The 12,705-nt window shown below is 37.0% G+C and overlaps 1 protein-coding gene across 1 annotated transcript; it reads left to right on the top strand.

The window, feature by feature from the left end:
* Nucleotides 1–1,248: 1,248 nt before the first annotated feature.
* LOC114075279 lies at nucleotides 1,249–4,226 on the top strand. The gene is made up of 3 exons (XM_027913769.1): nucleotides 1,249–2,298; nucleotides 2,607–2,907; nucleotides 4,084–4,226. The coding sequence occupies exons 1-3, from the start codon at nucleotides 1,249–1,251 to the stop codon at nucleotides 4,224–4,226; spliced, it is 1,494 nt and encodes a 497-aa protein (XP_027769570.1).
* Nucleotides 4,227–12,705: the final 8,479 nt, after the last annotated feature.

Genomic DNA, 12,705 nt, shown 5'->3' with positions numbered 1-12,705 from the left:
AGAGTGTGGTGATTGAGTTGTGTGTTTGGTAAACAGTTAGGCTGTAGCGTGGAGGTTTAGATAGGGCGTAAGGAATACCCGTATTTTGTTCACTTAACTTGTGTTTAGAGGTTTGCTTGTTGGGTACCGCGTGGTTTGGTACTCACCCCTTGCTTCTACAAATTTTTGTAGGTTACGAGCCCGGATCTTCGTGATACCTGTCATTCTTTTCGTTTTTGAGGCATCTTGTGGAGGGTTGTGAGGTAGCTGCTTGTCATCTCAGCGAACTTTCCTACTCCAGTTTATGACTTTGGTTTTACTTGAAAGACAACTTCATTTTAGACTTCTATTTTATTTCAATCCTAATATTTACATTAGAGGCTTGTGCACGTGACAACCTGATTTTGGGAATTGAATTAATATGACTTGGTTTCATAATAGCAATTGTTGTTGGATTGTCATTTACTTCCACACTTTGTTAGATATTGGGTTTTAGGTTGACTTGTCTTAGTGGGATAAGACGAGTGCCATCACACTCATTTTTGGGTCGTGAAAAAATGGTATCAGAGCCCCAGGTTCATAGGTCTCACGTGTATACAAGCCGAGTCTACGTAGAGTCTCAAGGATCAGTATCGAGACGTCTGTACTCATCTCTCAGAGGCTATTAAGATTACTAGGAAATTTCCTTTTGTTCATACTTTCTCATCGTGCGTAGTTACCTTCTTTAGTACTGAGTTGTTGTATACTCTTTTGACAGATGACGAGGACTAGAACTAATGTTACTGGTGGTAGAGGGGAGGCACTTCCCGAGGCAGTTGTTGAGGCCCCAGCTAGGGGTAGGGGTAGATCTCGAGCTAAAGGTCGTGCTAGTAGTACGATAGTAGCCAGAGGTCGTGGACGTGGAGCAGCACCAGTGAGAGTCGTGCTAGAGAGGTCTCTACAGAACCTCAAATGGATGGCAGAGATGACAAGGTTCCTCCAGATCCTGTAGTCACACCTATGCTTCAGGATACACTATTGAGGGTGTTAAGTGTGCTAGAGGGCTTTTCTCAGGGTGGTGGTGCGACTACCACACCGCATGACTCTCGTACTAGAGAGGGGGCTCAGACCCAAGAGCAGCAACAAGCTCCAGTTGTTCAGGATACGGTGGGGTAACTACCAGTAGATCCCGCGGTTCAGAATGATGTTGCACCAGCAGTTGGGGGTCAAGTTGCATCGATGGTTTTTCTGACAAAGGATGAGCAATGTAGGTAAGAGAGATTTCGAAAGATGGACCCACCTCAATTTCAGGGTGGGAAGAGCGAGGACGCTCATGAGTTTTTAACTACCTGCCGAGAGCTACTAGAGGTGGTTGGATTAGCTGAGTCACATGGGGTTCGATATGCTACACTCCAGCTTCGTGGACCAGCGAGAGACTGGTGGAGGACTTATTCGGAGGTTTTGCAAGTTGGATCTCCTCCAGTGACTTGGGAGCAGTTTGCTAGTGCATTCCAAGATCGTTTTATCCCATGGAGCGTGAGAGAGGAGAGTTGCCTGAGGTTTGAGAGTCTAAGACAGGATGGTTTATTGGTTACAGAGTATGAGGCGTGTTTTTGCCAGTTGTCTAGGCATGTATTGGCCATTATTCCAAATGAGACAGAGAGGATCCGCAGATTTTTGAGGGGATTGACTTTCTCTATCAGGTCAGCTGTGTTTTGGACATCTAGGGAGGGGGCTTCTTTCCAGTCCATTGTCAGCGCCGCCAAAGAGGCGGAATTGATGGAGAGAGTGGAGTTTGGGGACCCTAAAAGAGCTCGTATATCAGGTAAGTTTAATGGTGCCTCATCTGGAGGTAGGGGATCACAGAGAGTGAGTGGTTCTTTTCTGCAGCGGGGACCTATTCATGCATCTATGCCGACATTTGAGGGTGGCCAGACATCTAGGGGTTCTTATGGACCGGGTCAGGGCTCGTACGGTTCAGAGCAGCGACCTATAGGGCGAGGCAATTATAGTGGGTTTTTAGGGTCCACACAGCAGTTCCTAGGTCAGAGATTTTGTTTTACTTGTGGAGATCCCGATCATCTAATGCGGCAGTGTACTTCTCAAAGGGGTCGTGGTGGGCCTCGACTTAATTCTTCATTCCAACTAGAACACCAGCTCCACAGGGTAGAGGTCGTGGCAGAGTTCAGTCAGGTAGAGGTGATAGAGTTTCTAGTAGTGGTGTTGAAGCTCAACAAAATGGGGGTAGAGGTACCACACAGGCTGGAGGTGGACGAGGAGCCCACTGCTATGCTTTCCCCGGGAGACCTGAGGCGGAGACCTCTGATGCTGTTCTTACAAGTATCATCCTTGTATGCCGTCGACCTGCGTCTGTGTTGTTTGATCCAGGATCTACATTCTCTTATGTGTCTCCTTATTTTGCTGCTAAATTTGATATGATATGTGATAGCATGACTGTACCTATTCGTGTTTCTACACCCGTGGGTAAGCCCTTAGTGGTGGATCGAGTGTATCGATCCTGTCTTGTTTCTTTGGCTGGTTATGACACTTGGGTAGACTTAATCATTCTGGGGATGGTGGACTTTGATGTTATCTTGGGTATGGATTGGCTTTCTCTTTATCATGCTGTCCTTGATTGTAATGCTAAGACTGTGACTTTAATAATGCCTGGTGTTCCGAGGGTTGAGTGGAAGAGTGTTAGTGGTTCTTATCCTAGCAAGGTCATCTCTTTTATCCGTGCTCAGAGACTGGTAGAGAGGGGGTGTTTGTCTTACTTAGCTTTTATTCGGGATACTAGTATTGAACCACCTCCCATGGACTCTATTCCCGTGGTTCAGGAGTTTCTCAATGTATTTCCTTCTGATCTTCCAGGTGTTCCTCCCGATAGGGATATCGATTTTGCTATTGATTTGGAGCCGGGAACTAAGCCTACTTCTATACCTCCATATCGTATGGCCCCAGCAGAGTTGAAAGAATTGAAGGATCAGTTGCAGGATTTACTGAGTAAGGGTTTTATTCGCCCTAGTGTATCACCTTGGGGTGCCCCTGTATTGTTTGTGAAGAAGAAGGATGGGACTATGAGGATGCGTATTGATTACAGACAGTTGAACAAGGTAACAGTGAACAATAAATATCCTCTTCCGCGTATTGATGACTTATTTGATCAGTTATAGGGAGCATCATTGTTCTCTAAAATTGATTTGAGGTCTGGGTATCATCAGTTGATGATAAGGGCATCAGATATCCCTAAGACAGCTTTTAGGACCCGGTATGGGCATTATGAGTTCCTAGTGATGTCCTTCGGATTGACTAATGCCCCTGCAGCATTCATGGAGTTGATGAATGGGGTGTTTCGACCATACCTTGATTCTTTTGTGATTGTTTTCATCGATGACATCTTGGTTTACTCCAAGACTGAGGAGGACCATGTCCGACACCTGAGGATTGTACTTCAGAGGTTGAGAGAAGAGAAATTGTATGCCAAGTTCTCAAAGTGTGAGTTCTGGCTTACTTCTGTGGCATTCTTAGGACACGTGGTGTCCAAGGAGGGTATTAGAGTAGATCAGGCCAAGATTGAGGCCGTTAGAGGCTGGATGCGACCTACTTCACCTACTGAGATTAGGAGTTTTGTGGCATTGGCAGGCTATTATCGACGATTTGTTCAGAGTTTTTCTACTATTGCAGCTCCATTGACTAGATTGACTCGACAGGATGTGGGTTTTCAGTGGTCTGATGAGTGTGAGGAGAGCTTTCAAAAGCTCAAGACTTTTTTGACTTTTGATCCTGTGTTGACTCTACCTGAGGAGGGTGTAGACTTTACTGTTTATTGTGATGATTCAGGAGTTAGATTGGGTGGTGTGTTGATGCAGAAGGGGAAAGTGATTGCTTATGCTTCTAGGAAGTTGAAATCCCATGAGAAGAACTACCCTACTCATGATTTGGAGTTAGCGGCTGTGGTATTTGTACTTAAGTTATGGCGTCATTATTTGTATGGGGTGCATTGTGAGATCTTCATTGATCATCGGAGTCTTCAGCATATCTTTAGCCAGAGGGATTTGAACTTGAGGTAACGGAGATGGCTTGAGTTGTTGAAGGACTATGATGTGACCATTCTGTATCATCCAGGAAAGGCCAATGTTGTAGCCGATTCTCTGAGTAGGAAGACTCCTAGCATGGGGAGTCTTGCAGCGCATAGTATTGAGGAGAGACCATTGGCTAGAAATGTGCAGATATTAGCTAACAGTCTTGTCCGCTTGCAGATATCATAAGAGAGTAATGGCATGATTGCTTTTATTGAGGCTCGATCTTCTTTAGTCGAGCAAATCCATGCACACCAGTTTGATGATGAAAAATTATGTCTCATTCGAGACAAAGTATTGAGTGGGGAAGCTAAGGAGGTTGTCCTTGATTCTGATGGTGTCTTACGGATCGGAGGCAGGATTTGTGTGCCTAAGACAAGCGATTTGATTAGATTGATTCTTGAGGAGGCCCATTGTTCTCGGTATTCCATCCATCCGGGAGCGTCGAAGATGTATCATGATCTGAGTCAACATTACTGGGGGTGTGGGATGAGAGGGATATTTCAGACTTTGTTTCGAGGTGTTTGACTTGCCAGCAGGTCAAATGTGAGCAATAGCGGCCCGGGGGTGTATCTCAGAGGATGCCTATTCGTACTTGGAAGTGGGGGCGGATTACCATGGACTTTGTTGTGGGTTTGCCTACCACCGTGGGTGGTTATGACTCTATTTGGGTTGTTGTTGATAGGCTGACCAAGTCTGCCCACTTCATTCCAGTTCGGGTGAAGTATACGGTAGAAAAGTTAGCCGAGCTATATATCAGTCAGATTGTGCGATTACATGGAGTTCCAATTTCTATCATATCAGATCGAGGTTCACTATTTACTTCTCACTTCTGGAAGGCATTACAGCATGGTCTGGGTACTCAGTTAGATATGAGTACAGCCTTTCACCCTCAGACTGATGGTCAGTCTGAGCGGACAATTCAGGTGTTTGAAGATATGCTCCGAGCGTGTGTGATCAATTTCGGAGATAGATGGGATCGATGTTAACCCTTAGCGGAGTTTTCCTATAATAACAGTTACCACTCTAGTATCCAGATGGCCCCATTTGAGGCGTTGTATGGAAGACGGTGTAGGTCTCCGATTGGTTAGTTTGATTCAGCGGAGATGGACTCTTTGGATACAGACTTGCTTAGAGATGCTATGGAGCAAGTCCGTATGATTCGGTATAGATTATTGACTGCTAAGAGTCGACAGAAGAGTTATGCAGACCGGAGAGTTAGAGTCTTAGTGTTTATGGAGGGTGATCATGTTTGGCTCCGAGTATCACCCATGAAGGGTGTGATGAGGTTTGGAAAGAAGGGCAAGCTTAGCCCTAGGTTCATTGGACCTTTTGAGATTTTGAGCCGAGTGGGAGAGGTGGCCTATAAGTTGGCCTAGCCACCTAGTTTGTCGGCAGTTCATCCTGTGTTCCATGTCTCTATGCTTCGGAAGTATATTCCGGATGAATCTCATGTGATTTCACTCGATTCTGTGGAGCTGGGTCCAGACTTGACATATGAGAAGGAGCCTATAGCTATATTGGATAAGCAAATCCGAAAGCTTAGGACCAAGGAGCTTGTTTCAGTGAAAGTGCAATGGAAGCACCGTTCAGTAAGAGAAGCAACTTGGGAGATAGAGTCTGACATGCGTGCCAGATATCCTCAACTTTTTGAAGCTTCAGGTAATTGCTTTTACTCTATGTTCGAGGACGGACATGATTTTTAGTGGTGGATAATGTAACGACCCAAAAGCCACTCTTTAGAATTTTTGAATATTTGTTTAACTTAAGTTAATTAATCGATAGTTTATGGGCTAAAGTGATAATTTATTTAAGACCCTGTACCCTTTAGCCTATATTTGATAAAAATAAGTGAGTAAAATTTATCACTTTTAATACACAATTAATTGAGATAAGAAGTAAAAGGGGGGGAAAAGGAACGAATCAGGGTTTCGGCATCTTGCAAACTGCTTCAGGTACTTGCATCAAACATGCATGTTCTTCAATAATTTCTACATATATGTTGTCTGGAAATAATATTATATTAAATGGGAGAGGAATGATTTGCTTGGTAAGTTTGTAGATTAGATAGGTGTCATATACCCCTTTCTTTTTACACTTAACTTTGTACCAATTTTGGTTTGCCATTAATGTAGTGATGATTGGGCAATCATTGCCTTTTTAGAATTAATACTTAGAAAAGAAGAATTTAGGGATTATAAATAGGGATACAATATTCATTGTATGTTGATTAGGTGGAGCGGTACAGATTGTAGAATTTTTAAAATTAGTATTAGTTTTCTTATTATAAATTGTTATCGTATTATGATTCAAACTTTAATATATTGGTATAGGTAATTAAATGTTAAATTTATGACATTAAAAAAAAAACTTGACCCTAGGCTTGAAACTTGGAATTTTGATAATTGAAATATCAATTGACCTTAACATTAGGAACTTGATTGTATACTCGAGTAAGTTTTTGAGTGATTTTTGAGTCTAGACTAAACACAAAGTAATGTGGATATTTTTCGTCTTGAAATCTAATTATGGACACTTATTTGAATAGATTGTTTTGAGTAGGAAGTTCAATAAAAAGGGAAGACTCAAGTTCTGAAGTGATTGTTCTACTATTTGAGGCAAGTGGATTTCTAAACTCTTGTTAAGCGTATAAAAATTCGTGTATTTCCTTGTGTGGTGTTGAGAATGATTTGGAGACTTGTTACTGATTTGTTAGTGTTGTATTCCTTGCTGTAAATTGTGCTTTGTTATCAAAATGGTTATCTCCTCATTTCTCATTTGAGCATGTCAATTGCATTGTATCTGAGACATGATTGTGATAAGAGTTAAGTGATAAGAGGATGTACTATTTCGAGGGTCGTATCGCGCGCCGCGATAGTTATATTTCGAGGGACGTATCGCGCGCCACGATGGTTACTATTATCGAGGGTCGCGTCGTGCGCGGCGATAGATGCATGAACAGATATGTCCCCCATGGATCCCGGACTGAGAGACAGCGGGTGTGTATCGTTAAGAAAGACATGCATCACGATATTTGACATTGCATGTCATGGCATTGCACATTTTATTATTGATGAACTTGAACACGTGTTTGCTGATCTTGTGATTATTTCCCTGTGAAGCTTGTGACTGTTGAATATTGAGTTGTTATTGAGAATGTGTAAACTGATAGAGTGTGGTGATTAAGTTGTGTGTTTGGTAAACTATTAGGTTGTAGCGTGGAGGTTTAGATAGGGCGTATGGAGTACCCGTATTTTGTTCATTTAACTTGTGTTTAGAGGTTTGCTTGTTGGGTACCGCGTGGTTTGGTACTCACCCCTTGCTTCTACAAACTTTTGTAGGTTACGAGCCCGGATCTTCGTGATACCTGTCATTCTTTTCGTTTTCGAGGCATCTTGTGGAGGGTTGTGAGGTAGCTGCTTGTCATCTCAGCGAACTTTCCTACTCCAGTTTATGACTTTGTTTTTACTTGAAAGACAACTTCATATTAGACTTCTATTTTATTTCAATCCTCATATTTACATTAGAGGCTTGTGCACGTGACAACCTGATTTTGGGAATTAATTTAATATGACTTGGTTTCATAATAGAAATTGTTGTTGGATTGTCATTTACTTCCGCACTTTGTTTGATATTGGATTTTAGGCTGACTTGTCTTGGTGGAATAAGACGAGTGCCATCACACCCATTTTTGGATCGTGACATACAAATACATTTAAGTTATTAAATACTAAAAATATTTTTGTCAAAGAAAATACCTTCTTACTGAACCCTTTAAAGGAAATGAAAAAAGAGACAAAAGTATATCATTGTCTTGACTAAAGAAGAAAAAATAATAATTAAATAAGTCAAGAAAAACAAGACTTGTATGGTCAACACTAAAATTGCTCATTTTCCTAATATAAACATGCTTCAAGGGAAAGTGAACACAATAGATCTAAATTAACAAATTTACCAAAAGAGTTGTGTTTATCTTAGAAATTCAGCCCTATATATAGAGTAGTTTCTTGTATCTCCTCATTCTTATATCGAAATAAAATAAAACTCAAATTATTGAAGGAATAAATAATCTGATGGCAACTCCTGTTAATAGTATGATAGATGAAGTTCGTGTGATGCTGGTAGATCATGACAAATAGAATGTTATAGAGATGGTCATTTTTCTTAATTTGTATGAATATAAAGGAAACATCTCTAAACATGTTATATAAATCGTATAACCTCTTTTTTATATATAAATAAATTCTATATCATTTTCCTTAGGACCTTAATTGATATGATGCTTATTTTTTTAATTGTGATCGTTTACTTTTTTTGAGTTTTCATTTATCTTTTAAATTTTTAATTTCTCTCTTTCTTGTTTCCATAAAACAATGTCTATGCTTGTTTATGTTATTTACTAGTTCATAAATGAGTTTTTTTATGGTAAAAGGAGTAAATTATATTTTTTTATTTGTGGATCTTGAAATAACCATTTGAACACACAATTAGTTTCGTTTATAAAGATGTGTATGATTTTTTAAAGGAGGGTCAATAGATTTATGTTGATTTATGTGTCGTTCCAATATAATTAGTTTTTTCCACGTAAGGGACATAGTTTTATCATAGTATTAATTATTTAATCAACATACATATGTGTTTTACATTTCGTGTTTTTGTCAAAAAAGAAGGGAAACTATTCTTTGTTAATTGGCCTACATAGACATTGGGTTGGAGGTAAAAATAATTTAAATTACTCAAAAAAAAGTTTAAGATGATGATCTCTAATTTTATAAAACAATCATTTTAGAAAAAATAAATTCACTAGGGTGGTGGAGGCACCATAGAGTAACGGGAGGAATAAAAAGAGTAAGAGAAGAACATGATAAGAGCTGATCTTCCTGCCAATATCATTTAACATAAGTTCTTTTTTATTTTATTAGTGTAGATAATTTTTTTTTTGTAATTTATTGGTGTACATTAAAAAGCGGGGAGACATAGTTTTCAAGAAAAAAATATTTTCTTTAAAGAAGTTATAAATAAAATTGTAATATACACCTATTACTACTTTTCAAATATTATTTTTAATTTTCAATCGAGTTTAACAGTAATTTCATTACATCTCCAACTTTAATGTGTGAAGGCAACAAATAATTTTTAAAATTCTTGAAAAAAGTAAATAAATATTATGATTATCTTACTGTATGCGAAAGCTAACTTAAACAGATTTTCTCTTGAAGCATTTTGCAATGCAAAAAGGTATATAAGAGGTAATTTGGGCAGCCAAACCACCACCAATTCGGGTGGGTTTGGGGGGTGGGGATGTATATCTTAAGTGTGTTGATGACTTTTTCATATTTGATTTTGTTTAGTTTCTCAATTACTTTGTAAATACTCATTTATTGTTTATATCTAAGTTATGTAAATTGTTTTAATTGTAGGAGTGACATTTACTAAACATTCCCTATTAATGATATAAGAGTGTGTATAATATTCTTTTCATGACCTTAATACACTAACTTTCAAAGTGCATGAATATATATAGTTACGACGGTTGATATGGCTCTCGTAGGATGTCGATGCTCTCCAAAGGAAAGAAAAAAATTGATGTGGTTATTATCAATGTCCATTCACCAGACTTTGTTTTGAACTCTTAAAACAAGTTGTGATGCTGAATATATTCTCTCTATGTAAGATTTTAATTTATCTTAATTTTCTTTGGTGTAAAGGCAATTATATTAATAATATACTGGAATCAATCATTAACTATAAAACTCAATGTAAATAAATTTTTAAATAGTATGTAGCTAAATAAAGTTTGAGTAATTCATTCTGAGATAAGTTTAACGATGTTTTTTTGTTCTTCATTTAGCGACATAAATTATCCGTTACTGAATCTTATTTTCTTAGTATATGATAAATGAATATCTTGTAAAACTTATTTCACTCAATATACTTGAAATGAATTAGTCACATAAGGTTTTAGTAGATATGTCATGGATATCTTTTAAAATTTGTTGTTATAGTGGGTAATATTAGTAACTTTTATTAATATACACTTCCAAGTATATATGAAATTCTTCACTAGATAGTTCACATGCAGCTAACATATTTTGTTTTTGTAGTATGTCATTATTGTCTATATATAATTATTTGGCAATATAAACTATCCATTGTTAATCCCTTTTTTATTACAGTGATATAATAGGCAATTGATTTGTAATGGTAATAATACATAAAATTTAGTGAATATGCACGAAAATAACTATTCACATAATGTTTAACATAATTCAATTCTAATAGCTAGTTTTGAAAATAATTATGCAGTTTTATGTGACGAATATAATGAACTTTTAGCAAAGAAGGCTTTCGACGATGGAACTTTCCTTTACTTCAAAAGGCCACTTCAAAGGAAATTGTGAAATGTGTGTGGCAATTTTGTATTGAGTAAAAAAAGACAAAGAGAGAAAGTGTGAGAAGAATTTAGAGATTTTATGAATATTGTTGATGATATTGCTAACAATAGTATTGTTGAAAATAAAAAACAAGCCGGAGAGAAGAGTATGCCTATTGATACTAAGGAAGAACGAAAGAAAATACTAATGAGGTTAAACAAAATGTCATATCAAATGGAGAATATAATCTCGGGAGGAAATGAGGAACACAAAACAAAAAAGAAGTCAATGAATGAGAAAGAAAGAAAAATATCAGTAATGTGGCAGCTACGTGAAAGGATTGTATAGAATGGACTACAAATCTTCATGGTAAATGTGGATGCTACACAACAACTTGGTGAAAGTAAGTTTACTTCATTTTTAACTTCTTTTCTAAACAATTCATTTCTATTAATTGATATGAATAGTAAGAATTCATATTTATATATAACGTCAAGTATTCGAATTAATGCATAACAATTATTAAGTTTATTTATAATCTAGCTTGATCAAGGAGTATTATAGTAGTGATTAAATTAAAGTCACATTTTAATGAAACATGCAGGTTGTTTATCGAAAAATATTGTTAAAGAGATGAATATGTCTGTTCTCGACAAGAATCATGTTTCAATCCATCTTCGGGTGACAATTCTTAAAAAGTCTAAGTTGTAAATTCTGTGTGTTTGACATGGCAGAAGATATTTCCCATGAAAATATTTGATTAAAACGATTATTGATTTAATGCTTGGGAGATCTCATATTTTTCGTAAACACTTGCTAGAAAATGATTTCTTTAACTTTAATTTTTCTTAATAATTAGAAAAAATTAACTTTACATCTCTCAGATGATAAATGTTAGGTAACTATTAATAGTACTCAAAAGTTTTAAAGAGGATTAGAGACAAACTTTTATTGTATGACTAGTGATAGAAATTACGCTTTGTTACTTTTTATTTCTTGTAGTGATTATAAATGACAATTTTTAACTCAAAAAGAGATTTTTATCGTTCTCCATTACAAAAAACCAATTTTTTTCTATCGAAATGAGTGTATTTAAAACATGCATGAACAATAATGAGTTGTGATGATAAATATATTCCTAATCAAAACTCTTCTTTGATTTTTCCTTCTTTCAGATGCATCGTATCAAGAAATGGTGACCTCCGGAAGAGCAAAAATATATTCGTCGAGAATTGCCAAGTAATTTTGAACAAGAAAAAAACTTTATAGACCTTGTGATAATGCCTCATATTCAAAAAAAGTTACAAATCAAACCCTGATATTTAAAGAATTACAACCAATTAACACAAACAACATTTTTGCTATTTCAACTCAACAACAGCAACAACAATTCTACTACCCACAACTTCAGGCTCAACCCCACTATCTCAACACTTTTTTGTCTTCGAAAAATATAACGCTTGAGAGAATGCCTCATATTCAAACAAATGTTTCCAATCAAACCCCATTAGTTGGAGAATTTCAACAAATTACCATAAACAACTTTTTTTCTAAATCAACTCAAGAGCAGCAACAACAATTATGTAGCCCAAAACTTCAGGCTCAACACCACGACCTCAACCCTTTTTTGTCTTCACTAAATAATATTGATGGTCGGGTACAAAATAATGGACCATTATTTTGTTCACAAGGATACATTATTGGGAGCACCAATTAGAGGCCTTGTTTGGGGTATAATAGTTGGAATCAACACAAGTACAACATCGATGTCAATGCGGGCCACGTACCAAAAATTCAATTAATCCAGTGGCAGTTGATAGAAATAGTGAGATGCGACAGTTAATAGATTGGGAAATATGAATATGAATTTTCCGCAAGATGTTTGTAAAGAAAATATTTCTGGTCCAAGCAACATTGTCACGACTTAAAAAAACATGTGATATTGAAGGAAATGATTCAAATGAGAAGAAAAATTGTGATTTGTATTTCAATTACAATGATTATCTCAAGTGCTTTAACAACGAAGAAGATAAAGGGGACTAATGAATTAGGAAACCCTAGAGACAAGGGTATATGTACACGTCGGTACTATTATTTTTGTGTTGTTTTATAACTTGTGTTGTTATTTTTGTCTGAATAGGAAGACTTGGGTTTCTGCCCATGTGATCTTTTTGTTTGTGGTCATTTGCTTAAAAAATACAATTGTTTTATTAAAAAGAACTTTTCTAAACTTGTATCAAGTAGAACATCAAGGGCAGCTCAAAGTTTGCAATTATCTTTATATAGAAAAGTGA

This window comes from Solanum pennellii, chromosome 12 (assembly GCF_001406875.1).
Source record: "Solanum pennellii chromosome 12, SPENNV200".
NCBI classification, from domain to species: domain Eukaryota; kingdom Viridiplantae; phylum Streptophyta; class Magnoliopsida; order Solanales; family Solanaceae; genus Solanum; species Solanum pennellii.
Note: the sequence above shows the minus strand (reverse complement) of the source record. Positions and strands in the feature narration are given on the sequence as shown.

Excerpts from the sequence above, each read along its gene's own strand:
- LOC114075279 (XM_027913769.1), top strand. The coding sequence starts at position 1,249 with ATGGACCCACCTCAATTTCAGGGTGGGAAGAGCGAGGACGCTCATGAG. Across the intron at positions 2,299-2,606 it reads CTCTGATGCTGTTCTTACAA|ACTGTGACTTTAATAATGCC; the intron begins GTATCATCCTTG and ends TGTAATGCTAAG. Across the intron at positions 2,908-4,083 it reads TACTTCTATACCTCCATATC|GAAAGGCCAATGTTGTAGCC; the intron begins GTATGGCCCCAG and ends TGTATCATCCAG.